At 38.8% G+C, this 27,524-nt stretch overlaps 3 protein-coding genes across 16 annotated transcripts; 1 reads left to right on the plus strand and 2 right to left on the minus strand.

The window, feature by feature from the left end:
* Window positions 1-1,835: 1,835 nt before the first annotated feature.
* On the plus strand, window positions 1,836-5,951 carry LOC121053606 (squamosa promoter-binding-like protein 5). Its single transcript, XM_040521217.1, has 3 exons — window positions 1,836-2,591; window positions 3,556-3,743; window positions 4,923-5,951. The coding sequence occupies exons 1-3, from the start codon at window positions 1,861-1,863 to the stop codon at window positions 5,351-5,353; spliced, it is 1,350 nt and encodes a 449-aa protein (XP_040377151.1). The 5' UTR covers window positions 1,836-1,860; the 3' UTR covers window positions 5,354-5,951.
* Window positions 5,952-7,863: 1,912 nt separating this feature from the next.
* LOC102700499 lies at window positions 7,864-19,856 on the minus strand. 14 transcript variants are annotated; one of them, XR_001549490.2, is made up of 11 exons: window positions 19,567-19,833; window positions 18,872-18,921; window positions 18,645-18,757; window positions 18,113-18,314; window positions 17,317-17,446; window positions 16,938-17,209; window positions 16,740-16,836; window positions 16,576-16,648; window positions 15,972-16,211; window positions 15,810-15,900; window positions 7,864-8,147 (listed from the first exon to the last, which is right to left on the minus strand). XR_001549490.2 is itself a non-coding variant. In XM_015832912.2 (11 exons), exons 1-10 carry the CDS (start codon window positions 19,766-19,768, stop codon window positions 15,839-15,841), a joined length of 1,416 nt encoding a protein of 471 aa, XP_015688398.1. In that variant the 5' UTR covers window positions 19,769-19,833; the 3' UTR covers window positions 11,377-11,471; window positions 15,810-15,838. The 14 variants fall into 14 exon arrangements, 12 of the variants coding, with proteins under 12 accessions (XP_015688398.1, XP_015688399.1, XP_015688401.1 ...); XM_015832912.2 differs by lacking the exon at window positions 7,864-8,147 and adding an exon at window positions 11,377-11,471 and having other exon boundaries at window positions 15,810-15,875; XR_001549491.2 differs by lacking the exon at window positions 7,864-8,147 and adding an exon at window positions 11,454-11,471 and having other exon boundaries at window positions 15,810-15,875; window positions 15,967-16,211.
* Window positions 19,857-22,448: 2,592 nt separating this feature from the next.
* On the minus strand, window positions 22,449-25,575 carry LOC102709142 (probable small nuclear ribonucleoprotein F). The gene is made up of 5 exons (XM_006646897.3): window positions 25,470-25,575; window positions 23,584-23,671; window positions 23,294-23,331; window positions 23,110-23,174; window positions 22,449-22,837 (listed from the first exon to the last, which is right to left on the minus strand). Exons 1-5 carry the CDS (start codon window positions 25,473-25,475, stop codon window positions 22,774-22,776), a joined length of 261 nt encoding a protein of 86 aa, XP_006646960.1. The 5' UTR covers window positions 25,476-25,575; the 3' UTR covers window positions 22,449-22,773.
* Window positions 25,576-27,524: the final 1,949 nt, after the last annotated feature.

A 27,524-nucleotide genomic window follows, 5' to 3' on the forward strand; every position in this document is an offset into this window, starting at 1 on the left:
CTGGTACATCTAACCCATTACCTCATAGCGGAGCGGTAAAGGAAGTAGGTTTTGATATCACAATTGCATCGCTATAGCAGCCGCTACCACCGCTATTTAGTACTACCTCCCTCTCATAATAACCTTATTTTTCATTTTTTCGTATCCAACGTTTGACCATTCGTCTTATTTGAAATTTTTTTGCGATTAATATTTTTATTGTTACTAGATGATAAAATATAAATAGTACTTTATACGTGACTAATTTTTTAAGTTTTGTACAAATTTTTCAAATAAGACGAATGGTCAAATATTGGATACGGAAAAACGAAAAATAAGATTATTATGGGACGGAGGTAGTACTTTGCATTATCATTTGCACCGATAAGTTTTCCTCTCTTATCCCTCTCCTCTCTCCCTGCCTCCAATCGAGGGGATGAAAAAAGTGTCATAGACTTTGAATTGTGATCTATTGGTTAGGGCTAGGTGACTACATGTTTTCTAATTTTAGTCACATGGTAAACAACAAATGTTCTAATATTAAGTTTAATTTAAGGCTCTAGATTTCAGGTGACTAAAAATATCAAAAACTTCAATCGATTTTCTTAACCCCTAGATGATAGTCTAATGGTTCTCACCACTCTGCATGGTACTTAAAACAAAGTCGTCAACAAATTATTCTAACCTAGAAAAATTTACAAAACTGCATTAAATAAACGTATAACTTGTAAAAAGTGTGAAATTACATGAAAAATATTATAAACTTCATATGACAACAAAATTTCAGTTAAACATGAACTTAAATCACAAGTATTATTGCTTGTTTTGAAATATACAGTTTTAAACAACTGAAACGATGATATTTGCTTTCTTCATTTCATATTATAAGGATAGTAAAAAAACTGGATTACAAGTTGACACGCTCTGGCCGTCAGTTTACTGATCGAACCACCGGTTTATTTATTTATTAATAATATATTTGATTTGTATTAATTTTAATATAATACAATTACAAATTAGTAAAAATTTGTATAAATAAACTAATATATCTATTACATTGTTACAACATAAAGATAATTATTATAATATAATAAATTAACGAAGTATCGTCGTAGGATTAATTAAAGAATTCGAATCAGGAAAACCGGTTGGTTCACCAAAAGCCGACCGATTCACCGGTTTTTGACCGGTTCAATTGCATGGAATGTCTATGAGTAGAACCGGGTCGCCACTTCGCTAGCGTCACCGGTTCTAGTTTTTTTTCGGTCTTACCATCGGTTCGGTCCGATTTTTTTTTACCGTATATGATTAGAGATGTATTTTCATATCTAGAATCATCAATAGATCAATGTATATCTATATCTAAATTTATTATCATGAGAGCTAAAACATATTATAGCGTGGAACAGAAGTAATAAAAAAATTTCAGACTTTTAACCTAAAATTTAAAATCCGAGTATATATCAACCGAAGCTAAAACCAGCGCAGCACATGTACATCACATACAAATATATGGACAGTCGCCCCCATCTTTTTCTTATTAAATTTGAATTTTCAACCTTAAATTTAGAATTGGTTTCAATTTTCTTTCACCAAAGTTTATTTTTCAACCTTGGCTTTTATATCGGTAACCATACATATATAAAATTTCTATTCATAAATTATTTTTTATTTCTAAATATACTATCATTTAACTGTTTTCATAAAACACCTAAGCAATCACCCCAGTGTTTCTCTCTCCTTCGCCTTTTTAAGCAGCCACACGTCGAGTCGTCTCCTCCACACAGCTCGATCACCAGTGGCCACTCTAAGCTACCTAGCTAGCAACCTGCACACGCACCAGTAGCCATCTCGCACGTTCGCTCGCCGTCGCCGGCCGCCATGATGAGCAGCAGGCTGAACACCGGCGCGATGGCGCCAGCGCCCGACGTCGTCGACTTCGGCTACAGCACGACTGCTCCCATGCTGCCCTACGTTGGCTTCGACGCCGCCGGCATGGGCGGCGGCGCCTTGGCCACCGAGCGGCCGCTGTTCCAGCACGGCCATGGTCTCTACGACGGTGGTCTCGACTTCTCCGCGGCGGCGTTCCCGTCGTCGTTCCAGGAAGCGGCTCTTGGCCTGTCGGGCTCGGCGCCCGCCGCCGGCAGCCTGCTGCAGTCCCTGGCGCCGCCGCTCGCCGCGCCGTCGTCTCTGCAGATGCCCATGATGATGACGCTCCCGGGGCTGCCGGCGGCGTCGCCCGACATGTACCCGTTCGGCGCCGGCGGTCTCGTGAAGCGGGAGGACGGCCCCGTGTTGGACGTCGGCGGCGGCGGGAGGATCGGCCTGAACCTCGGCCGCCGGACCTACTTCTCCCCGGCGGACGTCCTCGCCGTCGACCGTCTGCTCCTCCGGTCCCGCCTCGGCGGGATGGGCATGGGCGTGCTCGGCCTGGGCCTCGCCGCCGCGCACCACCACCACCAGCCGCCGCGGTGCCAGGCCGAGGGCTGCAAGGCCGACCTCTCCGCCGCCAAGCACTACCACCGCCGCCACAAGGTGTGCGACTACCACGCCAAGGCCGCCGCCGTCGTCGCCGGCGGCAAGCAGCAGCGCTTCTGCCAGCAGTGCAGCAGGTTAGCCAATCACTCTCGCTGCCATGTGGGACCCACCGTCCGCAGTGACGAAGTTGCATACAAGAAGGGGTTCCCCGAAACTCTCTTCGGAAAAATTTTTAACTAAAGTTTATGAATTTTCACCATATATTCATTTCTCTAATTTAAATTTAGATACCCGTGGCACCCCTCTATTTCGTTCTAGCTTCGCCCTACGTTTGCTAGCACTGCATCTACTGTTGAGATATGTTTGCTTGTCTTTTCCATTGTCTCGTTGCCAACCACGCATCTCAATCACTTTACATGCATAATATCCCAACTGTTTGTGTAGTGACAGTAGTGTGGTCATCATGCTCGACCAGCTGCTTCCCAGCTATATATAGCTTAAATATATATAATTCCATGATGATGATTTTTCCATGCATGAAAAATGCACGCTTAATTCTGATGAAATTCTGGCCCATGCAAGTATGCAACAAAAAATTTAAGAGGAGGAGGCTTTCTTTTTTTACTTCAGTTCTTGCTTTTTTTTCATTTTCTTCTCTCTGTGTGAGAGCCTTTTATCCAAGAGTTTAATCTGAGGTCAGAAGCAACTATCAGATGATGCATGTCAGATCATATCAGAGCAGTGGTCGTCAGGTCTACATGTATATATACACATGCTTTGCACTTTATTACTGTATCTATACCTAGCTGCATATACATACACGTACTGACCAGTGTAGCACATTCATCATTGCAACTCAACTGACGATCCATGGATGCATGGCCCTATATGTATGTGAGTATGTCCCAGTGTATAATACTGCACAAGTAGTATAGTACTGACAGATTGCACACCTAGGTAAATAATCTCTGTGCATGTGTACATTGGCATATATATGTATTACAGTAAACTAATTCACAGTATCCAGTGTGTTTATTAAATATTTTGGTATGAACTTTAGTGAACAAACTTAACTGTGTCTTGGAATGTTATGTATAGGTTTCATGTGCTTGCTGAGTTCGACGAGGCCAAGAGGAGCTGCCGGAAGAGGCTCACCGAGCACAACCGCCGCCGCCGGAAGCCCACCGCCGGCGGCGCGCAGTCCAGGGACTCGCCGCCGCCGCCGCCGCCTTCGAAGAAAGGAACGGACGCCGGCGTCGCTAGCTCCTACACCAGTGACCACAAGGGTACGTACACTCCATCTTGTGAGACGTTACTACTAATGCCTCCGTCCCATAATAACTTTATTTTTTGATTCATGTGCTTTAACATTAACTATTCGTTTTATTTAAAAAAATTATATAATAATTTTAAAAAATTAGTCATTAATAAAGTAGTATTCATATTTTACCATCAGTAAAAATAAAAACATTAATTACAAAAAATTCAAATAACACGAAGAGTCAAAATATTGTATCTAAAACTGGAAAATAAACTTAATATGAGACGGATATAGTACTAGAGATTAATTAAACTCAATTTATTAGTTGGTCCTCGAATGGTAGACCATTAGAGATGTTTCAAAATCTATGCATCAAATGCTATCTGAACGTTAGGCCGGTGTGAAAGCAAAATTCAGATATTGATGTTTTCAAATTTCAAATTAACCATCTACTCCCTCTGTTCCAAAAAGAACCAATTCTCCGGTTTCTGTGTCTAACGTTTGATCATCCGTCTTATTTAAAAAATCTTTAGAAAAATAGAAAAAATTAGTTACACGTAAAGTACTACTCATGATTTATCATCTAATAAAAACAAAAATATCAATCACAAAAAAATTTGAATAAGACGAAGAGTCAAAATTATAGGTAAAAAGTGAAAAATTGGTTTATTTTGGGGTGGAGGGAGTATGTACTTAACCATTCAAGGTAGATCAGAAGATAAAATTGCAAATTGAAGATAAACTGAGAGTTGTTTTTTTCCTCTTTAGCTAAAACAGTCAGTAATTCACCTGGGTTTATAAAAATAATGTAAAAGTACAATTAGCCATCTTTTACTCTTCACTATTTTTGACCCAAAAGCCTTGCTATATATCTAGGTCGTCGTTGTATTCTTTTTTTTTTTTTTGGGGGGGGGGGGAATATACATAATGTATATTCCACCAACTTGAGTGTATAGTGGAGCAGCATAGATACGATCTTTTGTGCAAGAACGTGGCAAATATACATAGTAGTATAAGACACATGACTTGACAGTTGACACGCCTAGCTAGCTAGATGCTACCACGATCGAGTGAGTGACGTACTGCTGCTAGCTAGCTGATGGATCATGCACGCACACTTGGCGCCAAATTATTCTACATGTGATCATCACATCGATCTGTTCTGACGACGACGACGACCTACTTGTCTATGGCGTACGTGCAGCAGCTGCCAGCACCACGACGGCCAGCGGCGTGAGCTGCCTGCAGGAGCTGGCGGACAACGGCCAGACGGTCATGGTGGCGGCGGTGGCGCCGCCGACGCTGTCGCTGGCCGCTCTGCCGCCGCAGGAGGAGGAGGAGGACGACGACGGCGCCGAGGACGGCGGCCTCGGCACCGTTCTGCTGATGCAGCATCACCACCAGCAGGAGCAGCAGCGGCAGCGGCGGCGGCAGCGAGTGCAAGATGCCGACGTCGACGGCGACGGCGACGACCACCACCTGATGACGATGAGCTCGCTGGCGCGGCACCACCAGCAGCATCGCCACAGCAGCGGCAGCAACAACGACGACAACATCCTGTCGTGCTCGTCGGCGTCGGACCAGCACAACAGCGCCGGCAACAACATGCATTTCTTCGAGGTCGACTTCATCTAGCAAGCTCCAGCTCAATTCGATCGTCGCCGAAACAAATTTACTTATTAGGGTACATATCTCCTTTGGAATGGACGGCCATTTTCGCGAAGGATTTCTTTTTTACAAGAATCAAATTAACCTAGCTATTCATGCGAAAATTAATCCCGTAAAATTCATGCGTTCCAAAGAAGCTCTAATCTGAATGACAATGTGCATCCGTATTTCAGATAAAGGGATCGATCGAATCTCAAATGAGAAATGAGAAAAGGGGATCGATCGAGTAGATAGATAGGCTGCTGGTGGTTTGACTGCATTATTATAAGACGATTGAGTTGAAAAGAAAGCAGCTAGGCTGCTGCTGTTGCTAGCTAGGTTCGTTGCATGCAATAGGCTGGCCAGTGAGTTCGTCTGTTCGTGTAGCTAAAGCAAGCAGCAGCTGGCCAGCTAGCCTTTTTTTTTTCTTTTGGGTTTTCTTTTCACTGTGTTAATTTGTACTTGCTTGCTGCTTGCCCTCTTTACCAAAGGGGAATAGTGTGCAGCTACCATGTGTTTTTTTTCTCTCCCCCTTTTTGGTAGCAATGTGTAAATTAGGTTGCTGTGTATGCTGCTGAGGACGAAACAGTACTACCTCTGTGTTAATTTGCGTCTGTTGACTTGTTGTAAGTGGTCTTAATTAGTTGTTAATTGTCGAATAATTAAGTTCATGATTAATTGTCTTGTCTCTTGAGTTATCCTTGATTATGGATGGGATCGATATATAGTGCCAAGCTATAGCTAGCTCAGCTCCCCTGATTTGTCACAACAATGTCTTGTCCAAAATTGAGGTGATCACTTGCAAGTGATTCTACTGTCTCTACATAATACTATTACAAATGAAAAGCTAGTGATAGTGGTAAATGTCCTGTTTCTCAGTTGTTACCATATACAAGTATACCACCAGGGCGGAGCCCCAGTAATCCCGGGGATCCCAGGCATCCGGTTTAGAAATTTTTCAGTTAGAGTAAATGTATTTTTACCATATATGCATCTCCCCCAATTCAATATCAAACATCCGTAGTAGTCTAAACTCAGCTCAAAACACTAAAAAGTAGGTAAGAGTTCTAACGCTGCCCTGTATACAACAGTTGGATATATATTCTATGCATAGATTTGTTTTACCAGCTAGCTAGCTTGAACTACTATATCTTATGTTCGACAATTAATTAGACCGTTAATTCGTTTATGTCTTGTGATAATATTATTTAGTCAATACAATTAGAAATCATATAAAATTTTCAAGGTTAGAAAATTTTGATATACTCCATCCAATCAATTGAAAAATGAAGAAAAATGAACTTTATGCGCCTTGAGCTTTCACTCTCTGCTTGCTTGAGTTGGGACTCGCAGGGCACGATCAATTTAAAATTTTGGAACTTGTAATGTTTCATTTCTCGTTTTCATCACTCCGCCTTTATTATTTTTTGGACCACTAATCTCTCGTCTGTCTTCCTTCCCATCCCATGTCACGCAAAAACCATCGCTTCAGAAAACCTAAAAAAAAAACTCAAGTGGTTTCTTTAAGAAACCGTTTCTTTTTTCTATAGACCTATGCAATACATCATCAGTTGTATGAACCGTTTTTTTTCTATGAGCATGTGTGCAGTACATCAATTGTATGGAACTGTTGTAAGAGTCGTATACTAATTAAGATTTATTATCGATCAAGTATCCAAGAAATGAAATACCTTCCGGGCATTAATACAACTCCAAGTTTCTAGCTAGGGTGAACTATCAGGGCATTAGATCTCATAATGAACGTTGGCCTCATCATCTAGCTAGGTAGCACTGAATAGAAAGGGTGAACATATCTTTCTCAATAACTAGGGTATCTCTTCGTATTGAAAGGGGTAGGACCAGCAGCTTGCACACACACAGTTACTGCTGTACTGCAGTAGGAGTAATTACTAAAGGATTTCAATTAGAAAGAAGAGAGGAAAGTACGATCAATCAAGCAGGGACCGGAACCAAGATCGCATCACATTGTTTATCTACATGCCGCCATCGATATATGCCTGCGTGTGTTTTAAATTTGTGGCAGAGATCAGTGAAATCCAACGCCTCCAAACAACATTAATTCAATACCTAGCTAGCTAGATAGATAGATAGATTTCGATCCATCAGCGAAATCTCCATTGGGCAGATAGTTCAGGGAGAAATCTTGATTGATATGTAGACAAAGGTGATGACCTCAGCATTAGATCTTTTATTCACTCAGGCCGCGTTCGTTTAGTTGTTAGTTATCCGACGCGGAAAACACAGTAATAAGTTAGTATGTGATTAATTAATTATTATATTATAAAAAATTAAAAATATATTAATATAATTTTTAAAGCAACTTTCCTATAGAAGTTTTCATAAAAAAATTAGTAGTTCGGGAAGCATGTACGTGAAAAACGAGTGAATCTAGATAAATATGAGGGAGTGCCGAATGTGGCCTCAATCGAAGATATGTACATGGAAACCATGCAAAATATTTTGGGGACCAATCTATAATTTGTACCAACACTGTTGTTGTAAAATTAACCTCATTTTGTACCAAATTAATGTACACTATAATGGCTTTGTCGTCAGGACTCAGGAGTTGTTAGAACAATTCAATTTCTTGTGTGCAGGCCAGAATCAGGAAGAAATCACGCAGCAGGCAGAAGCTGCCGATCGCCGTCTCTCTCCCCCATTTCATTCCTCTCTTCTCTTTTGCGTACTACAATTGATGGAGCCGGCAGGCTTTTCATTCCCGTTGATCCGGCCCGTCCCATGCATTCATGTGAATCGTTACCTAACGGATCAAGCATATATATATTCAGCGTACATTCTTAATTACAGAATTGGTAATTGTTAGGCAGAAAGAACCGATGCAAATTTTATAGTTTCGTGACGTTTAGATCTGTTCTTGGATTCGTGCAACGTTATATCATGACCTGTTTCTTATGCTACGATAAACTTCAGTAAAGCTCTGATAAATTACCGTTTCTAGGATAGGGGAGGGAGGAATGTGTGTGTGGGTTGGTGTGGTGGGGAGGGGGTGTGGATTCTCTAGGCAAGTGAGGATGGGGTCGGGGTAACATTAGCTCGGCGGTGGGCGGTGAAGACAGGGTTGCCACCACCAAAGCTGCAAGGATGGATGAGAATGGTAACCAGTGGGGGAAGCAGGGGAATCTCAAACGAGTGGTTATTAGGAGGTATCATTCAATGATGGTGAATCTAACGGCTCCTGCCGCTAGTGATGTAGGAGGATGGTAGTGCAGGGGAATCCTGTCAGATTTAGGAAAAAAGAGGCTAGAGAGGAGAGTGATGAGAGACGGAGAAGGGGTAGCATAGGACCCATGGGGTAGTCGTAACATGTTGCCAATGACAGGGGAGGCACATGCATAAGGAGTAGGCGCATATCAATATATGATACCGTCGATATATTGATGAGATAAGTGGAGAGGATATAGTGCTTGGTTTTATATTGGCATGTGGGCTAGATCTCAACCGTTGGATCTTAATGTGATGGTGGAATAATCAACTGATACGGGGAGGTATGTTCTTGCAAAAGTTAGACAAAAAAATTAGAATAATAGAATATGTATAGTAAAATAGCAGAATATTATTTTTTAATAAATAATAGAAACTATTGTTAGATTTGTTGTGGAAAACTTTTTTACTATATCTAGTATATTTTGAATAACTTTGGCAAATATATAGTTTTAGAAATTAATAACAAAGTATGCGTATCAATGTCTAAAAGTTGAATATAGCTAGGTTAGCATTTTAATCCAATTATGGACTTTAGGTTTTTTGCACGCATGTTTTTCAAGTATCAAATAGTATGTTTCATGAAAAATAATTCATATAAAAGTTTCTCATTTGACCTTTTGGAAACAAGATTTTCACTTTATGGTAGTGAATTCAGTCATTTATACCATCAAAGCTTATGACAAGAGTCAGGTAATCTTTTAATCACGGTTATCTCAAAACACGCCAATAGTGATCGATCCATCCAGCTGAGCGTAGGCCATATCAATGAGACTGCCAGCCATGAATTAATGTGAAGAAGCTACATACTAGGATATACCTAGCTTACTGTTGATCCATATTGGACTATAGTTTAGCTTAATCAGCTAGCTAAGGACTGTTTGGATCCAATGATTTTTTTAGTCCCTTGTTACGTCAAATGTTTTGACGTTAATTAGGAGTATTAAATATAGACTAATAACAAAACTAATTTCATAAATAAAGGTTATTTCACTAGACAATTTTTTAAGCCTAGTTAATTCATGATTAGCAAATGTTTACTGTAGCATCACATTCGCTAATCATGGACTAATTAGGCTCAATAGATTTGTCTCGCGAAATAGTCCAAAGTATGGGGTGGATTTTATTAATAGTCTATATTTAATACTTCTAATTGGTATCCAAACATTCGATGTGATAGTGGCTAAAAAAAGTCCTAGGAAATCTAAACATGGTCTAAAAGCCTTGCCTATATATGTTAGATCTGTACATGCTCTAGGTGAAGTTTGGAAAAAAAACATGTACTAGTAACAATATATATACGGTTTAATTATTTGGAAACACGTTAGCAAGGTGGTACGACATGTCCTGAATGCCGTTCTAAAAACTGAAAACGGTATGCCAATGGCATTTTCTCCCCTTAAAATTCTTACAAGGCCTCGTGTTTTAAGAATAATTTTACAGTACTTGAGTAGGTACTAATAGGTATCAAAATTTTAGTATCTTTTAATACCTTCTTAAGGACGGTAAAATTGCTCATGTTTCAATAGGAGGGGAGAAAGCAGTTCTGCCGCCTTTAATTTTATACGTTTTAGCATACACGATATTTCAAGTCAAATACGTTGGCTCTAATATAAATATATAATATATCATATTTTTCCATTCCCTCAATATTCTACTGTTTCACTTTCTTTAACTGGTGCACACTTGAGCTTTTGGTAATGCCATGATCCGGTCTAGTGTCTCTTTCTTTCTTTTAATTAATTACCTGAACACACTCTCTCCATGCACAATTCTTCTCCCAAACTTACAGCAAATTAACTTTGCATGCCTAACATTTAGGTTTTCCATCATCAGATTTGTCCAAGCATACATGTCTCAACTTTACCTATGCATCACAATATATATATATATATATATATATATATATATATATATATATATATATATATATATATATATAGAGCTTTCAATTGGGAGAGAGGGAGAAGTGGAGTGAATGTTGATCACTGTTTTTCCTCTGTTTGGGCATGAGAAAGGCTCTAGGAATTGTGCTAATGGTACTCCTCCATAGACTTGCGCATGGGTTGCAGGAGGGGCAAAAGCTGCTGTTGCAGCCATCACAATCAGAAATATTATAGTATGTTGAGTGCCATAGGACACCCCTCCATAAAGAGGGAAATTACTCAGGTAGAGGGCCTACGGCTATACCAGATCAGAACATTAGCACTTTATGCAAATTGGGCTTAGCTTAGTTGATATAGATGCTCATATTTATATCTAATTATTCTTTTAGTGATATACAAGTGGTAAATGACATATTCATCGATAACAAGATATTTATGATAACTTTATCAATCTCACACCAACCCAGTCTCTTATATGTATATTTAGAGACTGGATGTATGTGTATGTGCATTCAAATTAATGTGAGTGCATTTGCATATGAAAATATGCACTTATACAAAGATAAGAATATTAACAGTTTAGAGCAAATTGTCACCCTCCTTTAATGTTCTGATCTGGTATACAGTGCACATCCGACTCAGCTAGATCCAATGGTGAGAAATGATTTGATATCTCGAGGTACTTTTTATTGAACCGGAGCAAATCTCATGAAGGAAAGTTTAGTTATCTTTGTTTTTGGCTAGTGCTCTAAGTAGTTTTCCTGTTTTTAATCAAATTGTGATTTTATAATTCACATTCTTTCAACATCCAACATTTGCAATAATTGATTGTAACTTCTTTGAAACAACTACCAAAATAAACACCATTATTTTTAAGAAAGAAAACCAACTTATGTTTTGCAATCCTTGCTCAATACATATATCCTTAATGTCAGTGGGTGACACAGCTAATGAAGGATGCCCAAGTTCATGTACTCCTGCAAGAATTAATAGTGGGCATCTATTTATGTTTTCTTGTTTCACAACCCTGGAAACATACAATTAAACATGTACAATCAAATCACTCAAGTTTCACATGGTGGCCAGGGGACAAAATCTTTTCTCAAACAGTGTCTATGTCCATATAATTGCCTTGTCGTTGCAACTGCCCCGGGCGTGCAGCAAGCTGTGTTTTCGTACATCTCCTACTCACTTTTTCTTTAAGAATTCCCTGCTCCTAATTACGAGGACCTCTCTCCTATAATAATTTTTTTTCGATTTCTGTGTCCGTTTGACCATTTATTTTATTTGAAAAAATTATATAAAAAAACTTAAAAAATTAGTCAGGTATAAAGTACTATTTTACCATCTACTAACAATAAAAAAATTAATCATAAAAAAATTTAAATAAAACAAAAAGTCAAAATATTGTATTTAAAAACTAAAAATAAATTTAATATGAGACAGAGATAGTACTACTCCTTGCAATGAAAATGAATGTGAATAACATGACAACACCAGCTTCTGCTTCCCGTTGATGCATGGTGCTCTCAAGGGTCCACCTTCATGCTTAGAGGGAACTTTAGACAGATCTTAATACCATCTGTCAACTACTATAATGGTGATTATGTTTTCTTTCTTTTTAGGGACTAGCTAGTACAATTTGTTAGTTACTACTTACTAGTAATTACTATCCCTTGGGTCATGAAAATATGAAGTTTCTTTTACATCAACATGGTTTTCTAAGGTACAACTTTGGTGGCTATTTTCTATCACTGTATAATGATGACTAACTTGAGAGAACATTTAGTAATTTTTTTCACCTTTTCAGGATTATCTAAACTATGATTTTCTTTCATCCAAACTAAAACATTTATAAACAAATGCTAAAAAGTCTGAAAAGTATCCTTTGAGATGTCTTAAAAATGTTCTTGTTACTAGACACGGTTGTCATAGGTAGAGGCCAAGGAATCGAGGCCCATGGGCCCAACCGGGTGAACGGTACACGTGTGAACAGTGCACACGGTACTGTAGCAGTCGGTTAGTTGATAGGATAGGATTAAGAGATAAAGTTAGATTAGATCAAGTTAGTTGCTTAGGGATTAAGTCTGACCATCTATATAAGGATAGATTGTATCGCCATTCTAATCAAGCAATGAATTAGAGTTAATCTTTCTCAATCTAAGTCCCTCTCTTATCCCTAGCAGCCGTCGCCGCCTGGCTATCCTCGCGGCGGTGTTTACTACCCATGAACCCTAACCCATAACACGGTACAATCCATTGCACCAGTTATTATACATCTTTTAGCATTGTCGGAATAATACTTCTTCCATAGCAAAAAAGAATACAAGTATTCAAAAGACAAATTAGTAGGGAAGGGAAATGACCTAGATCGCTAGGTGGGGAGAATGCTAGGGGATTTTGGGGGTAAACTTAGGGAATAATTTGAACAGGTGATGGTTAGAGGGGAAAATAGTACTTCAGAATTATATTTCTTTTGGGACAAAATATGAGTGCTATAATTGTTTTTACTAATGGAGTATTACCTCCGTCGCAAAATAAATAAAAAAACTAGTACCGGATATATCATAGTATTAGGATATATCTAATTCAATGCTAGTTTTTTTTTCTATTTTGATATGGAGAGATTAGATCATATTATTCCCAAGAGGCAGCAGTAATGAAGCAAACTTCGAGTCTAAAATAAATGAGTAGATGGTGGGAAATGTTTTAAAGCCTCTACATGCCTACTAAAACCACCACCACCACACATATCCAAATCGAAACCTCAGAGCCTGAACTGAGCTGAACAAAGGCAGTTTGCATTCACCCTGCAGTGGCAACAGCACCATCACTGGGCCTGCTAGATGTGAGGGCCTCTGATGGGGCCGGGCTGAATTTATGCAGGAGTAGGAGTACAGGAGATGTGGGGTGCCGGCCTGCTGGGTTAGTTAACTAGCTAGGCAAAGCTTACACGAGGGCTGTTCAGCTTAGGCGCAGCAGGACGCCACAGGTATGAGTATGACTACCTGCCCGGTCCCTCTCCTCTCCCGAGTTTTTCTCATGCACCGGGGCAATTTCAGAAATGGAAATCTAAGCATCGGTCGATATATTTTGGGAGAGAAAATTGCATGAAATTTCTAACTTTGTGATTTGCTCCATGGTTCCTGCTCCAGTGTGTCTCTCAGCGGTTAGGTTTTAGGGTTTAGGGTCTCGGGAGGAGGAGAGAGGCCAAGGCCCGAGGGTTAGGGAAGATGGGAGGTGTTCCTCGACTTGGGGGTGGCAGCCTTGTGACGATGCGATTGTGGTGCCATCTAGATCATGGGAGACGAGGAAGATGGTGGTCGATATTGGCCATAGGGGAAGCTCGTCGTTGGATTGGATAGGAGGCGATGGGATGTAGTGCCGAATTCAACAACAAGAACCACCAGAATCAGAGGACGGCGACACAAGGGCACTCAAAGTGATGATGGATAGACACTCCAATTTAGAAAATATCCCATGTACATCATGACGGGGCAATGCGGTGACAGTAGTGCTGCCACAGTCATAGAAGACGAGGAGGGCAATGTATTGGATCTATAAGGAGGCAACATCAAATCTAGTATATCTTCAAGGGGTTTTCAAGGGTGAGAGGGTAGCTGGTGTGGCCGAAAATCGTTTGATCAAAGGGGAGATACTGTTGAGTGATGCATAGACACTTCAATTCAGAAAATATCCCAGGTATCTCGCAGAGAAGAAAACGTCCATATGAATCCTTACTTTTGCAACGTCTGAAGTGCCTGATATACTGTAGGGAACTCGTATTCCTTGTCAGCATCTCACTCCAAGCATATACACCTAGTATAGTTTCCTACTCCATTCTTGAAGACCAAAAAAAATGTATAGTTTCCTACTCCATTCTTGAAGACCAAAAAAAAAAGAGGTGTACATGGTGCTGCTGCTGGTGGAGGTAGATAAAAACTAACACCGGGTGTTTTGTCGTCAGACGACCTGGCCGTCCGTCCGTCCGTCCATAGGCCGGAAAGGCAAGATCAAGCTAGAAGAGCAAGCCGGCCACTTTTTCCATATAACTTGTTTAGTTTCCAAAAAAAAATTTTCAAAAACATCATATCGAATTTTTGGACATATAAATAAAGTATTAAATATAGATGAACCAAAAAACTAATTACACAGTTATGTAAGAAATCTTGAGATAAATCTTTTGAGCCTATTTAGTCCATGATTAGCCATAAATGCTACAGTAACCAACATGTGCTGATGACGGATTGATTAGGCTCAAAAGATTCGTCTCGCGGTTTCTAGGCTAGCCGTGAAATTCGTTTTTTCATTCGTGTCCAAAAACCCCTTCAGACATCCAGTCAAACATTTGACGTCACACTTCTCTTAAAATTTTCTCAATCTAAACACCACCTTTGCTTGCTGCGATCGATGAGACGACGCGACGCGATGGCGATTGCGATGCGCGGTGCCAGTGATCCGTTAAATCCAGAAGGAAGAAAGCACGCACGCACGCAATGCTAATGCCAGCGGGCACATGGTGGGGAGGAGCAAGAGACCCACTCTACCACTGTTGTTTCCCATGCTTCCAACTTGTTGGCTGCTGCTCCTAGTGGTAGGAGTGCGTGCGTGATTTGTGATCAGGACAGGTGCGTCAGTGCGTGCACGTTGCCACTTCTCCCAATTCCCCACATAGCTCCTCCTCTAGAGTTGGAGCTTGGATGAATGGAAGTAGGACTGTGCGGTGTGACTACTACACATTATTAAATCAAACTTACTATGACTTCTGGTCACCTATCAGAATTATTGAGTTGCATGTATAAACCAGTTCAACAGAAAAAAAAGATTAAACTAAAAAAGATTAAAAAAAAGACAATTCACTTTATATTTCAACACTCCTTCACACAAGGTCCCCTCAAGCCTTGAGTGTGGAATAGAAGTATACTGCAATTTTTATTAGCCAAGATTTAAACTTGAGACCTCTTACTCTAATATCATTAAGTTACATATATAACCATTTAGCTTTTAGGTTAAACTAATCAGTACATGCAACTCAATATTCCAAGAGAAACTAAGGGGGATTAGAGAAGGCACAACGGCAAGAATTTCCACGTGCTCTACATGCAGTATATATCTAGTGAATGGTGCCGCGCTAGGCTGGCCATATAAACAAAAGTTTCAGCTAGGAAGGAAGTGCTAAGGAACTGAAGGTAGATTCAGTATGGTAGTAGAATTGGTTAGTTGGTCTACTGAAGATTGCAATGAAATGATAAAAGGCATCGAGCGGTTTCTCCCTAGATACTACCAATTAGAAATTTACTGGTTTTAACTCGAACCTGTTGTGAGCCTTTTACAGTTGTTATCTTCAAGCGTTCTTCGTTTGTCTGCTGACCCTCCAGTACCTGGCAGTAAGTTTATGGCCTCAAGCTGGCCCTAACTTTATCTTTGGTTTGAACCAAGGACGGAACAGAGAATCCAGAAGCCGAGAGTTACCTCACCTCCGAGACTTCCTTGGCCTTCCAACCGGTTTCTTGGCCTGGACTGGGGCCAAGTCCGGGTCCCGCCCAACCGTTATTCGTTTGCCTTGATGAAATTGCTCACTCTTTGATCGAATTACATTCCCATTGTTTTGGCGACGATATACATAAGCAGGTGAATTTTTCCCAGTGCTCCTTTGCAGGCTGGCTCCTCCTGTGCAATTCCTAGAACTGTTTTCAAGCGGCAAGCCTATTGATGAACTGAATAGTTGAAAGGACATGATTACTTTTGTATGGCAATGATTTCTTTTACAAAGAAAGTATAAAATGTTAAGAGTAGTATATTCTTGTTCCCTGTGGACAGAAAGTTTACATTACTTGACAGAAGAAATACATTTCAGATTTTTCATAACTAGTAAAGCATTATAAGCTGATCACAGGTCATTAAAAAACAGGAGCATGTACAAACTTGAAAAAAAAATAGATACTAAGAGAAATAAATCCTTCCATATTGGTATAACGTCATAGTAAAATCAAAACAAACAACATGAACCAAAATAGCAGATATCACGAGTTCATAACAGGCAAACATTGGTCCATTAGAAGATATAGCCATGGAAAATACCTGGTTACGATCTCCTTGTCCTCTTGAAACATAAGTTTTGAGACAGAGCAAGTGTCATTGCAGATAGTGCCTGCTGCAGAAAAACTAATATCAGAAAATATAATGGTAGAAGCCTGAAAATCACACTCAGAATCAGAAACTTCAAACTAAACGGGGAAACATACTGCTGCGGTTTTTGCGGGAAAGGTCTACTATGTCAGGCTCAAGAGAAACAATATCATCCAAAGGTTTCACCTTAATAGGAAAGGTATCTATCAGATCCTGTGGCAAAATTTGGAGTTACTTTCAGTCACAGGGCACCACAGTTGAATTTGACAAATTCCAAAGAGACACCCAGTAAAGTCACAATATAGTGCAAGTACCTGATTAGAGTATGGATAGAGCATGGTAGCACAATGGTTGTCCCGGTCAGCTTCACAGGAGGTTGAAGCAAAGGTCTGTGAAGTTATAGTAGGAAGTTTATCATGGAAAGCCACTATATGATTATCAGTGTCATCATACGAAACAATGTTGGAAAACGTTAGGTTGTCAGTCCCAAGAAGGGGGATATCTTTGAACCACTTCTTGGTATCTTCTGGAATTCCCCTGAATGCATTAGGTTCCTTGGTGGTTGCCTCCTCAAATGAAGCTATATCTATCACAAATAAAGGGACAGAAGTAGTTGGTAACCAACGTATACTCCCACTAGCATAGGCTTTATGGTTTTGAAATCTAATTGAAGCAGTTCCAACATTTTTTTACCTGAACAATTCTTAAGCACACCATCCTGCTTATTTGAAATGTTCAAATCATTTAGCTTCGGTCTGACACTTCGGGAGTGAGACTCGTCAAGGGTATTATGCCCACTGCCAGAATGACTTCTTTTCAAAGCCTGCATTTATTCAACAACAATGCAAGTTAACCTCCCATAATTCAAACTGTACTGAGTTCTGATAACCCAGTTAGGCATTTTCTTGGTTGATTCAAACAGTCTTGCAATTCTGCAGTTTTTTTCTTCGTTATTTGTAGCTTTGTTTAGTCCTGCTATAATGAGCAGCGGATATTACACTTCAAAAGGAAAAGGAAGAATGTTTGCATCATTACAGAGTTGAACAAAAAATGTTGAATTCTAACAAATGAAATGAAATGTCTGCTCTGATATCGAACAAATATAGCCCACGAAAAACATTATGGCATGATGTTGACCACAAAAGAGACATCATTTGATCTAGAAAATGAATGGTTATTAAATGCTGCTAGAATGACTTGAAACATAGTAGTTGACCAGAATTATCGAATCCATGACATACTACAAACAGAATTTTGTAGCAATCGAAGGAAAATCAGCAAGAAAGTAGTAATTTGCAGAAGGACTAGTAAAATATGATCTATTTTTGCATTTTACAGCATTAGTAGTAGTAAAAAGAACTGGGGTGTAGTCTTACGGTATTGAAAAGGCAAAAGTTGCAATGTAGATATTCTTTAATCTTGAATTCCAACTTTCAAGACATTTAGCCTAAACTACATTACCACATGGCACTGAGAGTCAGAGACTCACATGCTGAAAATGTTCGACATTGTTGTCGAGCTGTTGGCTAACATTTGAGCAAGTGTTTGGACTAAATGAAGAGTATGCAATAGGATCTTGCTGTTGGCTGGCTTTCCAAGCAATTGGAAGGACGATAGAAGGTTCAACTATATCAGGGTCTGAATCCACAACCCGCTCTTGAATTATCTTTATTAGCATATCACATTCTGATCTGGCAAGTGAGTGAGGAATTGAAGTCAAACTTAGCAGTTAATATGTTTAGAAACCAACTCTTAAATAGTAAGCACAAGGACAAGCTTCCATGTCAAAGTCAAGTTTATTTTCCTAAATCATCTTAAGGAGGTAATAACAGAAAGACCATGCCCATGAAATTTGATCTGTAATGGTAGGTACACATACATTTAACCTATGAAAGTACTAAAAATTTAGTGAAAATGAACTTGTGTGATTAAACTAATACAAATCCAAACAGGGAAAAGAATTGGTTACCCATGTCGAGAACTAAAGTTAGAAGAATACAAATATATAAGATAAGGTGTACCTCGAGTAAGTTTCCTGCAAAAGCAGCTGCATTATAGCATCCTTGGGATATATCTCTGATATAAGTCCTAAGGATCCCTCACCACTGTCTTTTAGAATAAACTCCTTTCCACTCTAAAATCACGAAAAGAATCATCACTCTCCTCATCACTCCTAAACCCAGGGTTTACACTCCAATTTAAACTACAGAGATGATTTGTATGGTTACACCTACAAAGATGGAAATACCTGGTTGAACTGATGACACTCAGAAGAAAAGTGGCCAGGGTTACCATGGTCTGTTCATTTAAGAAGATATATATCAGGCAAAAAAAAAGAGAAAACTTTGAGGAGTTCCCACCATCAAGAAGTGTGAAGCACACTAATAACAACCAGCGCATAGAACAAACAGAGTACTGTGCTTAATCCAACCATCTGTTTCTACATTGGCAAGTTAGATTAAGTTTGTTTTTATTATACAAAGTGTTGCATCAAACGATCAGTGTAGGTGCGGGGTTCTTAGATAATGTAGGATGTATGTGTTTTTGGAAGTGCTACAGGACCCAAAAAAAAACTAATTCAATTCCAATGCTCCGTCAGCAGAGCTGAGAGATGAACTGAAACTTCAGGCAGCGGAGAGATTTTTCAAGCATTATAATGGGATTACGCTAACATCCTGACCCATTTTCTCTTTACATCATGCAATCACGCAGAAAGCACAAAGCTCGTGCGATACTGTGGCTCCGTCTGAACCAAAATTAACACCATTAATTCCTGAGCTAGGGGATTATTACGAGCAGATTCAACTAAGCACCAAATTTAACTCGAATATTTCGGGGGCTAACCAACACAACGGCGCCATCATCTCCAGCGGGCGGGATCAATGCAACACTCGATTATAGAACTCTCCGGGGGGGCAGGAGAAGGGAGAAAGGATCACGTACCGCCGAGGGTGCTGCACGGAGGCGGCGGGGACTGGGACGACGACGACGACTCCTGCGAGGAGGAAGCGGAGCCGGCGCTTGAGTCGGGGGAGTCCGGGCCGAGCACGGCGGCGAGGAGGCGGCCGGCGCCGGAGACGAGGCCGGAGAGCCACCCTCCGGGCCTATCCGGCGGCGGGGGGTCGTCTTCGTCGGCGGAGGCCATGGGGAGGTCGGAGAATTGGAGGGAATTCGAGCGATTGAGAGGAATTTTTTTTGGCTTTGGGAATAGGTGCGCTGCTGGTGCATATAAAATTGAGACGAATTTTTCGATCTGGATTTTTCACCACGGTGAAATTAGTTTCTTTTCTTTTTCTTTAATGGAAAATTACGAAGGCCAAGAGAGGTGAGAAATGATTGTGATGGATCAAGATCATAGATTAAGTAGAGAAATTAAATAGAAAATGCGAGAAATAAGATGTAACTGGGTAAGTAGATGAGGTATGTGAAGAATTGGTTATAATTTAAGACAGAGGGAGTAGAGAAGACCAGTGTCGTGGAAGACGCAATACGGGTATCGGACGGGTGACATATTGTCAAACGATTAGTCGGAATACGGATGATTAAACAGAATTATACGAATTTTCTATATTCACTCTAGTGTATATGTTTTTTTATGTTAATGGTTATAGTTGATGGATATTATGCAATTTTAACTAGTTGTAGTTGTACTTGTACTTTTCTATAATTATATTATGAAAATATCATTATTTGTTTAAAGAATACAGATAGCGATAGATAACGATGGATTAATACAATTAGCCTTGTCTATTAAAGCGAGTGCAGTTGTACTGCAAGGCTACAATAGTTTAATAAACATACATTAGATCGATTAGACTAAGTATGACTGATAATCGTGTTATTTGGCTGTTTTCGTATATACAGCCGATTTTCACAACACTGACTGATAATCGTGTTATTTGGCTGTTTTCGTATATACAGCCGACTTTCACAACACTGGAGAAGACAGGTTAACCTGCTATGGATTCTGACAGTTTTTTTTATCCATTAAGATAATATAGGTTTGAAAAGAAATGTTCTGTTCAATTTTTTTCACCTTATCTTTTCACTTCTATTTATATTTATAAGCTAAAATTTAAATTTTTAACACTAAATTTGAAGTTAATATTGAAATTTTTTCACCAAAGTTTATTTTTTATCATTAGCTTTTAAATCGCTAAAAATTCATATATAAAAAGATTTATTCATAAATTATTTTTCGTTTGCAAATACACTTGGTTTTTTTTTACCAAACAATCACCCCATTTGATCTTATCTGAGAGACAAACCAATAGAATCATATTTGGTACAAGGATCACGAGTTCAAATTCTATTTGATCTTATCTAAGGCCGAAGAACAACCCGTACAGAATCAGATCATGTTTTTTTATGTTAATGGTTATAGTTGATGGATATTATGCAATTTTAACTAGTTGTAGTTGTACTTGTACTTTTCTATAATTATATTATGAAAATATCATTATTTGTTTAAAGAATACAGATAGCGATAGATAACGATGGATTAATACAATTAGCCTTGTCTATTAAAGCGAGTGCAGTTGTACTGCAAGGCTACAATAGTTTAATAAACATACATTAGATCGATTAGACTAAGTATGACTGATAATCGTGTTATTTGGCTGTTTTCGTATATACAGCCGATTTTCACAACACTGACTGATAATCGTGTTATTTGGCTGTTTTCGTATATACAGCCGACTTTCACAACACTGGAGAAGACAGGTTAACCTGCTATGGATTCTGACAGTTTTTTTTATCCATTAAGATAATATAGGTTTGAAAAGAAATGTTCTGTTCAATTTTTTTCACCTTATCTTTTCACTTCTATTTATATTTATAAGCTAAAATTTAAATTTTTAACACTAAATTTGAAGTTAATATTGAAATTTTTTCACCAAAGTTTATTTTTTATCATTAGCTTTTAAATCGCTAAAAATTCATATATAAAAAGATTTATTCATAAATTATTTTTCGTTTGCAAATACACTTGGTTTTTTTTTACCAAACAATCACCCCATTTGATCTTATCTGAGAGACAAACCAATAGAATCATATTTGGTACAAGGATCACGAGTTCAAATTCTATTTGATCTTATCTAAGGCCGAAGAACAACCCGTACAGAATCAGATCATGTTTTTTTATGTTAATGGTTATAGTTGATGGATATTATGCAATTTTAACTAGTTGTAGTTGTACTTGTACTTTTCTATAATTATATTATGAAAATATCATTATTTGTTTAAAGAATACAGATAGCGATAGATAACGATGGATTAATACAATTAGCCTTGTCTATTAAAGCGAGTGCAGTTGTACTGCAAGGCTACAATAGTTTAATAAACATACATTAGATCGATTAGACTAAGTATGACTGATAATCGTGTTATTTGGCTGTTTTCGTATATACAGCCGATTTTCACAACACTGACTGATAATCGTGTTATTTGGCTGTTTTCGTATATACAGCCGACTTTCACAACACTGGAGAAGACAGGTTAACCTGCTATGGATTCTGACAGTTTTTTTTATCCATTAAGATAATATAGGTTTGAAAAGAAATGTTCTGTTCAATTTTTTTCACCTTATCTTTTCACTTCTATTTATATTTATAAGCTAAAATTTAAATTTTTAACACTAAATTTGAAGTTAATATTGAAATTTTTTCACCAAAGTTTATTTTTTATCATTAGCTTTTAAATCGCTAAAAATTCATATATAAAAAGATTTATTCATAAATTATTTTTCGTTTGCAAATACACTTGGTTTTTTTTTACCAAACAATCACCCCATTTGATCTTATCTGAGAGACAAACCAATAGAATCATATTTGGTACAAGGATCACGAGTTCAAATTCTATTTGATCTTATCTAAGGCCGAAGAACAACCCGTACAGAATCAGATCATGTTATTAGGTACTTCTACATCATGCATCCCGACAGGCAAATGAGATTTTCTTCCGAATATGCTCTCACATTCACAACAATGACACTGGCAGATGTGGATCAGTTTCAAAGCCTAATATTACCATAGCATGACCATACTTAAGATCCAGGTCAATAATTGAAATTGCATCAATTGTACATGATATTTAAATTGTTCATGTCATCAGCATATTACACCAATCGATCTGGGCATGGTTCAGGCTATCTTATTCTGCATCCTCTATCTCGGTATCCTCTGGAACACCTCTGAGATACAAAACGTTGTTGCATCTGTAGCTCAAACAAAACAAACAAGACCACGTTAGTTAGAGAGAAGAAGGTGCCATGTAAAACAATTTTACCAGCAAAAGATTTATTAAAAGTATTGTACAGTAACATTCTGATTAGCATATTTTTGCCCTTCGAAGTTAAATAAAGGAGCTACTGCTTATCATGGATTCATGTTTTTGTTTACATGTAACTTCTGCATAACCACACTACATTCATCTCTTCATATATGCAACCAACCAACAGGTCATCCTCAGGGCCATACGTAGAGTTACCTTATCAGTATCTCTCCCAGGTTTCCAGAGAATTGACCATCAATGTACTCCTCTGTATTAGCCAGCTGAAAGCAGTAGGGAAATTAGTAGATTAAGGCAAAAAATTATATGTCAATCCATATTAAAGGTAAACTGCAGATTCATGTAACAGTCCAGAAATAAGACACAAAACACAAAATAGTACCTGCAGATTCATATAAGAGTCCACAGAAACAAGATATCCTGAAAAGGCAAAAGATATACAGTCAGCATTATCGACGGCGAGGCAAAATCAGATAGCTAAATGACAACTAGTTGATTATTTAATACAATATTTCCATTGGAAATTCATTGTAAAGCAACCAATGAAAGTGCATGGCCTTGATACATGTCATGAGGTAGTCTATGAACAATTAAAAAAATTTAATGCAAAAACCACGTAAGATAATAAAATATATAAATGACTAAACATGACAGGTAAAAAGTATAGATTACCTTTGTATTCCATACCCCACTTAAGTTTGACGATGACAGGCTTCCCTGTCAGATTGTTCAAGAAAGGTTTCGGGTTAACTGGAACAGTCTGCATTAAGAAACAATTCATTAAGACTAGTGTAGAAAGATGTATTAAAAGAACGAAATAAAGAAATTTTATTTGCTAATAGCAAATTCAATGTGTAAACCGCATGGTGGTTTTCTATGCACAGCACAATATATTATTGCAAGGCGCCATATCAACCTAGGGCTCAATAAACAAGATACAACAATGTATTATCATATAAGCTGTACACGGAGTCACCACTTGGAGCTGGATATCTTGAGTAATCACCATGTAGAAAATCAGAAGAAAACAAATACTAGTCAAGTATATTATGCACTGTTCGAATCAAATCAAGCTTCTTTTGCATCTATCTACAGCAGGTCAGCAGCAGAAAAGTGCACTCAATGAGTGATGACTGTGTTTCACTTGAAGCTCTATTTAGCTATTCTCAAAAAGATGCTGATGTCTAGTCTGGTGCAGACCAGCAGCTACATGGGCCTAACTCAGTAACTGATTGCACCATCTAAAAAGAGATAGGCATAAGCCAAGCCAGGGCAGACCAGCTAGGTGTGAGGGGTGAGATTTAGAACACTGGCTCATTGTCTCTTTTCTTTTCCACTCAAAGTGAGCATGTGATACATTATTTTCCCAGTGCTCTTCCAAAGCTCCAATTTAAGTCAAAAATAGTTCGCTCAGACAACCCTATGTCAAGTTTTCAATATTTGTTGCAAGATTCAGCTCAAGAATGCCCTTTCTTTTCAGCCTATACTGATCTACCACCCAAATCAGGCACTAATCACAAACACACAGGTGCATAAGGTCTCCCTCGGTTTCATTAATAAAAGGTAATTCAACAATCCAAGGTTCAAACGTACACTCCTGTCACATAAAATAAACTTGGAATCAAGAGTTGAAATCTGCGAGCACACTCGAGGAAGAAGAAAGCAAAGACGGAAAGGGATTTGGTGTTGCAGAATTGGCAGCATTTTTATGCATTTCTCAGACTTAAATAGACGGTGCAGATTCTGCATGCGTCCCTATAGGGTCGTGTCATCCAACGACCAAAGGCGTTTCGCACCATGAGCTCTACAACTCCAGGATGGCGTGAACACCTACAACTCCAGCATGGTGTGAACATCTTCGATCGTGGGATGGCACGACCCTGTAGTGAGGCAGGCATAAAATGTACTGTCTATTTAAGTTCACCAAATGCAACCTAAAATGCATCAGAAAACATTACTGCCACACCAAATTCCTTTGGATCTATGCTTTCTTCTGCTTCACGTGTGATCATGGTTTTTGGGTCTTGACCTCCATTCATTGGGCTTTGCTCTGCAGGAGCCTGGCAAGAAGCTCTATAACTCTAAAATGAAATTGCAAACGGTCCCTTAAAATAGCGACCTCAATTCTTGTATTCTTTCCTCAATTCGACATGAAAGCTAAGCAGGGCTCAAACGAACACTCCTGCGCAGTAAGAGAAACCATAACTCGAACCGCATCGTCGAACAAAGCAGGCCTACAACCCAAAATTGGAGGATTCTTCTACATGTCATGGCTTCAATCTTCGCCTCATCACAATTCGCCACAAAAGAAAAAGCGTAGCAGGATACACCAAACCACACATCCCACCTATCCATCCTGGTGGAATTCGACCTAGAAGCCTCCCCGCCCTCCAAATCTACACCCACCCTACCCCCAAACCGAGCAAACGAAGCCAAGGCTACGCGACTATTATAAGAAGTTGGCACCAAATCACGCGACAAAAAACACCAGATCCTCTTCACGAGACAACCGATTCTGCGGAGTAATATCGAGAGAGAAAGAGATATAAGGGCAATACCGCCATTGGAGAGGGAAGGATCGCCGCCGCCGGTGCTGGTGCTGGTGCTGGTGCTGGTGCTGGTCGGGGACGCGTAGGGGAAGGCGACGAGGCGGCGCAGGGGCGCAGCTAGGGTTTTGGGGAGGGGATACCGCCGCCTGGGAAGACTAGTAAGCTGGGCTCGGTGGGCCTCGGCCCATTTGGCCGCAGAGCTACTTCCACTGCTTTTCTCTTTTTGAATATGGAGCAAATTTAAAATTTTCGGGAATAAAATAATTTGAAATTTCTCTGTTTACCACAATTTATATAACATATTTTCCTTATGCAATTAAATATAGTTTAAACAAAGCACAAAAAATCAGCATCTTGTTTTTAGAATAAATACAGTTATCTAGAAGAAGAGGGGAAATGTGATTATTATTATTATTATTATTATTATTATTATTATTATTATTATTATTATTATTATTTCAGTCAAAGTTGGACCTTAAGCAATGACTATATGACCCTGGGAAAATTCTTCTCTAAACCACTCTCAGTGAGCCCACATAGTTCAATAGATTGTTACAAAAGGCACTTTTCAATAATTTGTTTGGTTCTAACACTTCTTTTAAGTCAAGGTTGGTTGCCCTTGAAAAAAAAAGTGTCCATCATGTGTACACACGCATGTATATATAATAACCAATAGTTGTTGGTTGGCTGTAAGACGTCCTAACTCCTAATTAGTCAAGGTTGGTTGTCCTTGGGAAAAAAAAGTAAATACATAAATAGTTGCATAAGTATGTATAATTTTAACCATAATTGCATATATAATATATATAATTCACAAATTACAGAAATGTGACGTCTGGATATCATGCAACTCCATGAACTTTGCATATATAACCAAACGTCTTGCATCAATACGGGCTCATAATTAAAACCTAATTAAGGCCAATATATAGCCAGTAATTGCTGGTGACAGCTGACATTTTCTCCTGATTAATTGTTAAATTTCGTAATGTGGCCGTCGATGACCCAGTCTTTACATGGAAATAATTAACAAAACCGCGACTATGCAGCCATGTAGACGACGATTTGTAGATAGAGATGGGCGATGATTTCAGAGAACTGGTAGTGTTGAAGTGACATGGTAGCTAACATAGGTATGCTATTGTGTACTTCCTGAAAGCAATGTAGTGGTAATGTGATATACGTAGAGTTTTAAAATATTTCTGGATTTTTTTAATACAGTCTCAAAAATATACTCTTTTAAATTATTGTCATAAATGGAACTGTTTGCAGCAGTACCACACGTGATAAAATCCGTTGTGTTGGAAGGATTTTGGCCTAAATAGTTGCGCAGTAATATGTGGGTTATATTAATTTGTCGTACCACAGCGTGGCCAAATGGTTAAAAAGATTCAGAAAATAAAATTGCTGATGTGTACCAAGAATGTATTCGCTCCAAACCCATGTTTGATTTAGATTATTGATTGGACAATTATTATAGGGATAAATTTAATATTTTTTAAAATAAACTATAAACAGTATAGTGGAAGATTTTTTTTCCCTGAGAAAATATATTATTTGAAACATAGAGCAAATAATCCATTTCAAAAATCCAGTGAATAACCTAAAAGGCAGGACCTAAGGGTAGCAAGCGGTTATGTTTCATGTTTTTCTTTTATAGCTGTGCATAACATTTAATCATCAAGTCAACGAGTGGATAGGGAATTTGATACTCCACTTTTATTCTAACTTTTTTTTTTAAAAGAAAACATTCAAATTTGATTGGTGCATAGGCTTGCAAACACTAGTTTTTGTCTCGAGAAGGATACGTTGGTTGCTCGGTTTGCATATTGAGTTATTTCTTTCGAACATACGGATGTGCTGGCTCTTTGAATGCAAAGCTTATCCTTTCTTCTTCATTGCTCACATCACTCAATCTATTCACCGCCACCGCCTGCATGAGGTAGATGATAGCATGGTGCATGTTATGAAAGTAGAGAGAGCCAAGGAAGCGGGTGTCGTGGGCAAGATGCCATGGGGATGACGTGATTATGGAAAACTTCAACAATGTTCACTTTATGGTGA

The sequence above is a fragment of the Oryza brachyantha genome, chromosome 2 (genome assembly GCF_000231095.2).
Source record: "Oryza brachyantha chromosome 2, ObraRS2, whole genome shotgun sequence".
Taxonomy (NCBI): domain Eukaryota; kingdom Viridiplantae; phylum Streptophyta; class Magnoliopsida; order Poales; family Poaceae; genus Oryza; species Oryza brachyantha.

Coding starts and splice junctions, on each gene's coding strand:
- LOC102700499 (XM_015832912.2), bottom strand. CDS start 19,768: ATGGCCTCCGCCGACGAAGACGACCCCCCGCCGCCGGATAGGCCCGGA. Junction 18,922..19,566: donor TCCGTGCAGCACCCTCGGCG/GTACGTGATCCT, acceptor TTAAATGAACAG/ACCATGGTAACCCTGGCCAC. Junction 17,447..18,112: donor ATGTCGAACATTTTCAGCAT/GTGAGTCTCTGA, acceptor GAATAAATGCAG/GCTTTGAAAAGAAGTCATTC.
- LOC121053606 (XM_040521217.1), top strand. CDS start 1,861: ATGATGAGCAGCAGGCTGAACACCGGCGCGATGGCGCCAGCGCCCGAC. Junction 2,592..3,555: donor TTCTGCCAGCAGTGCAGCAG/GTTAGCCAATCA, acceptor TGTTATGTATAG/GTTTCATGTGCTTGCTGAGT. Junction 3,744..4,922: donor CTACACCAGTGACCACAAGG/GTACGTACACTC, acceptor GCGTACGTGCAG/CAGCTGCCAGCACCACGACG.
- LOC102709142 (XM_006646897.3), bottom strand. Junction 23,175..23,293: donor ACTCTTATATGAATCTGCAG/GTACTATTTTGT, acceptor TACTGCTTTCAG/CTGGCTAATACAGAGGAGTA. Junction 22,838..23,109: donor CTGGGAGAGATACTGATAAG/GTAACTCTACGT, acceptor TTTGAGCTACAG/ATGCAACAACGTTTTGTATC.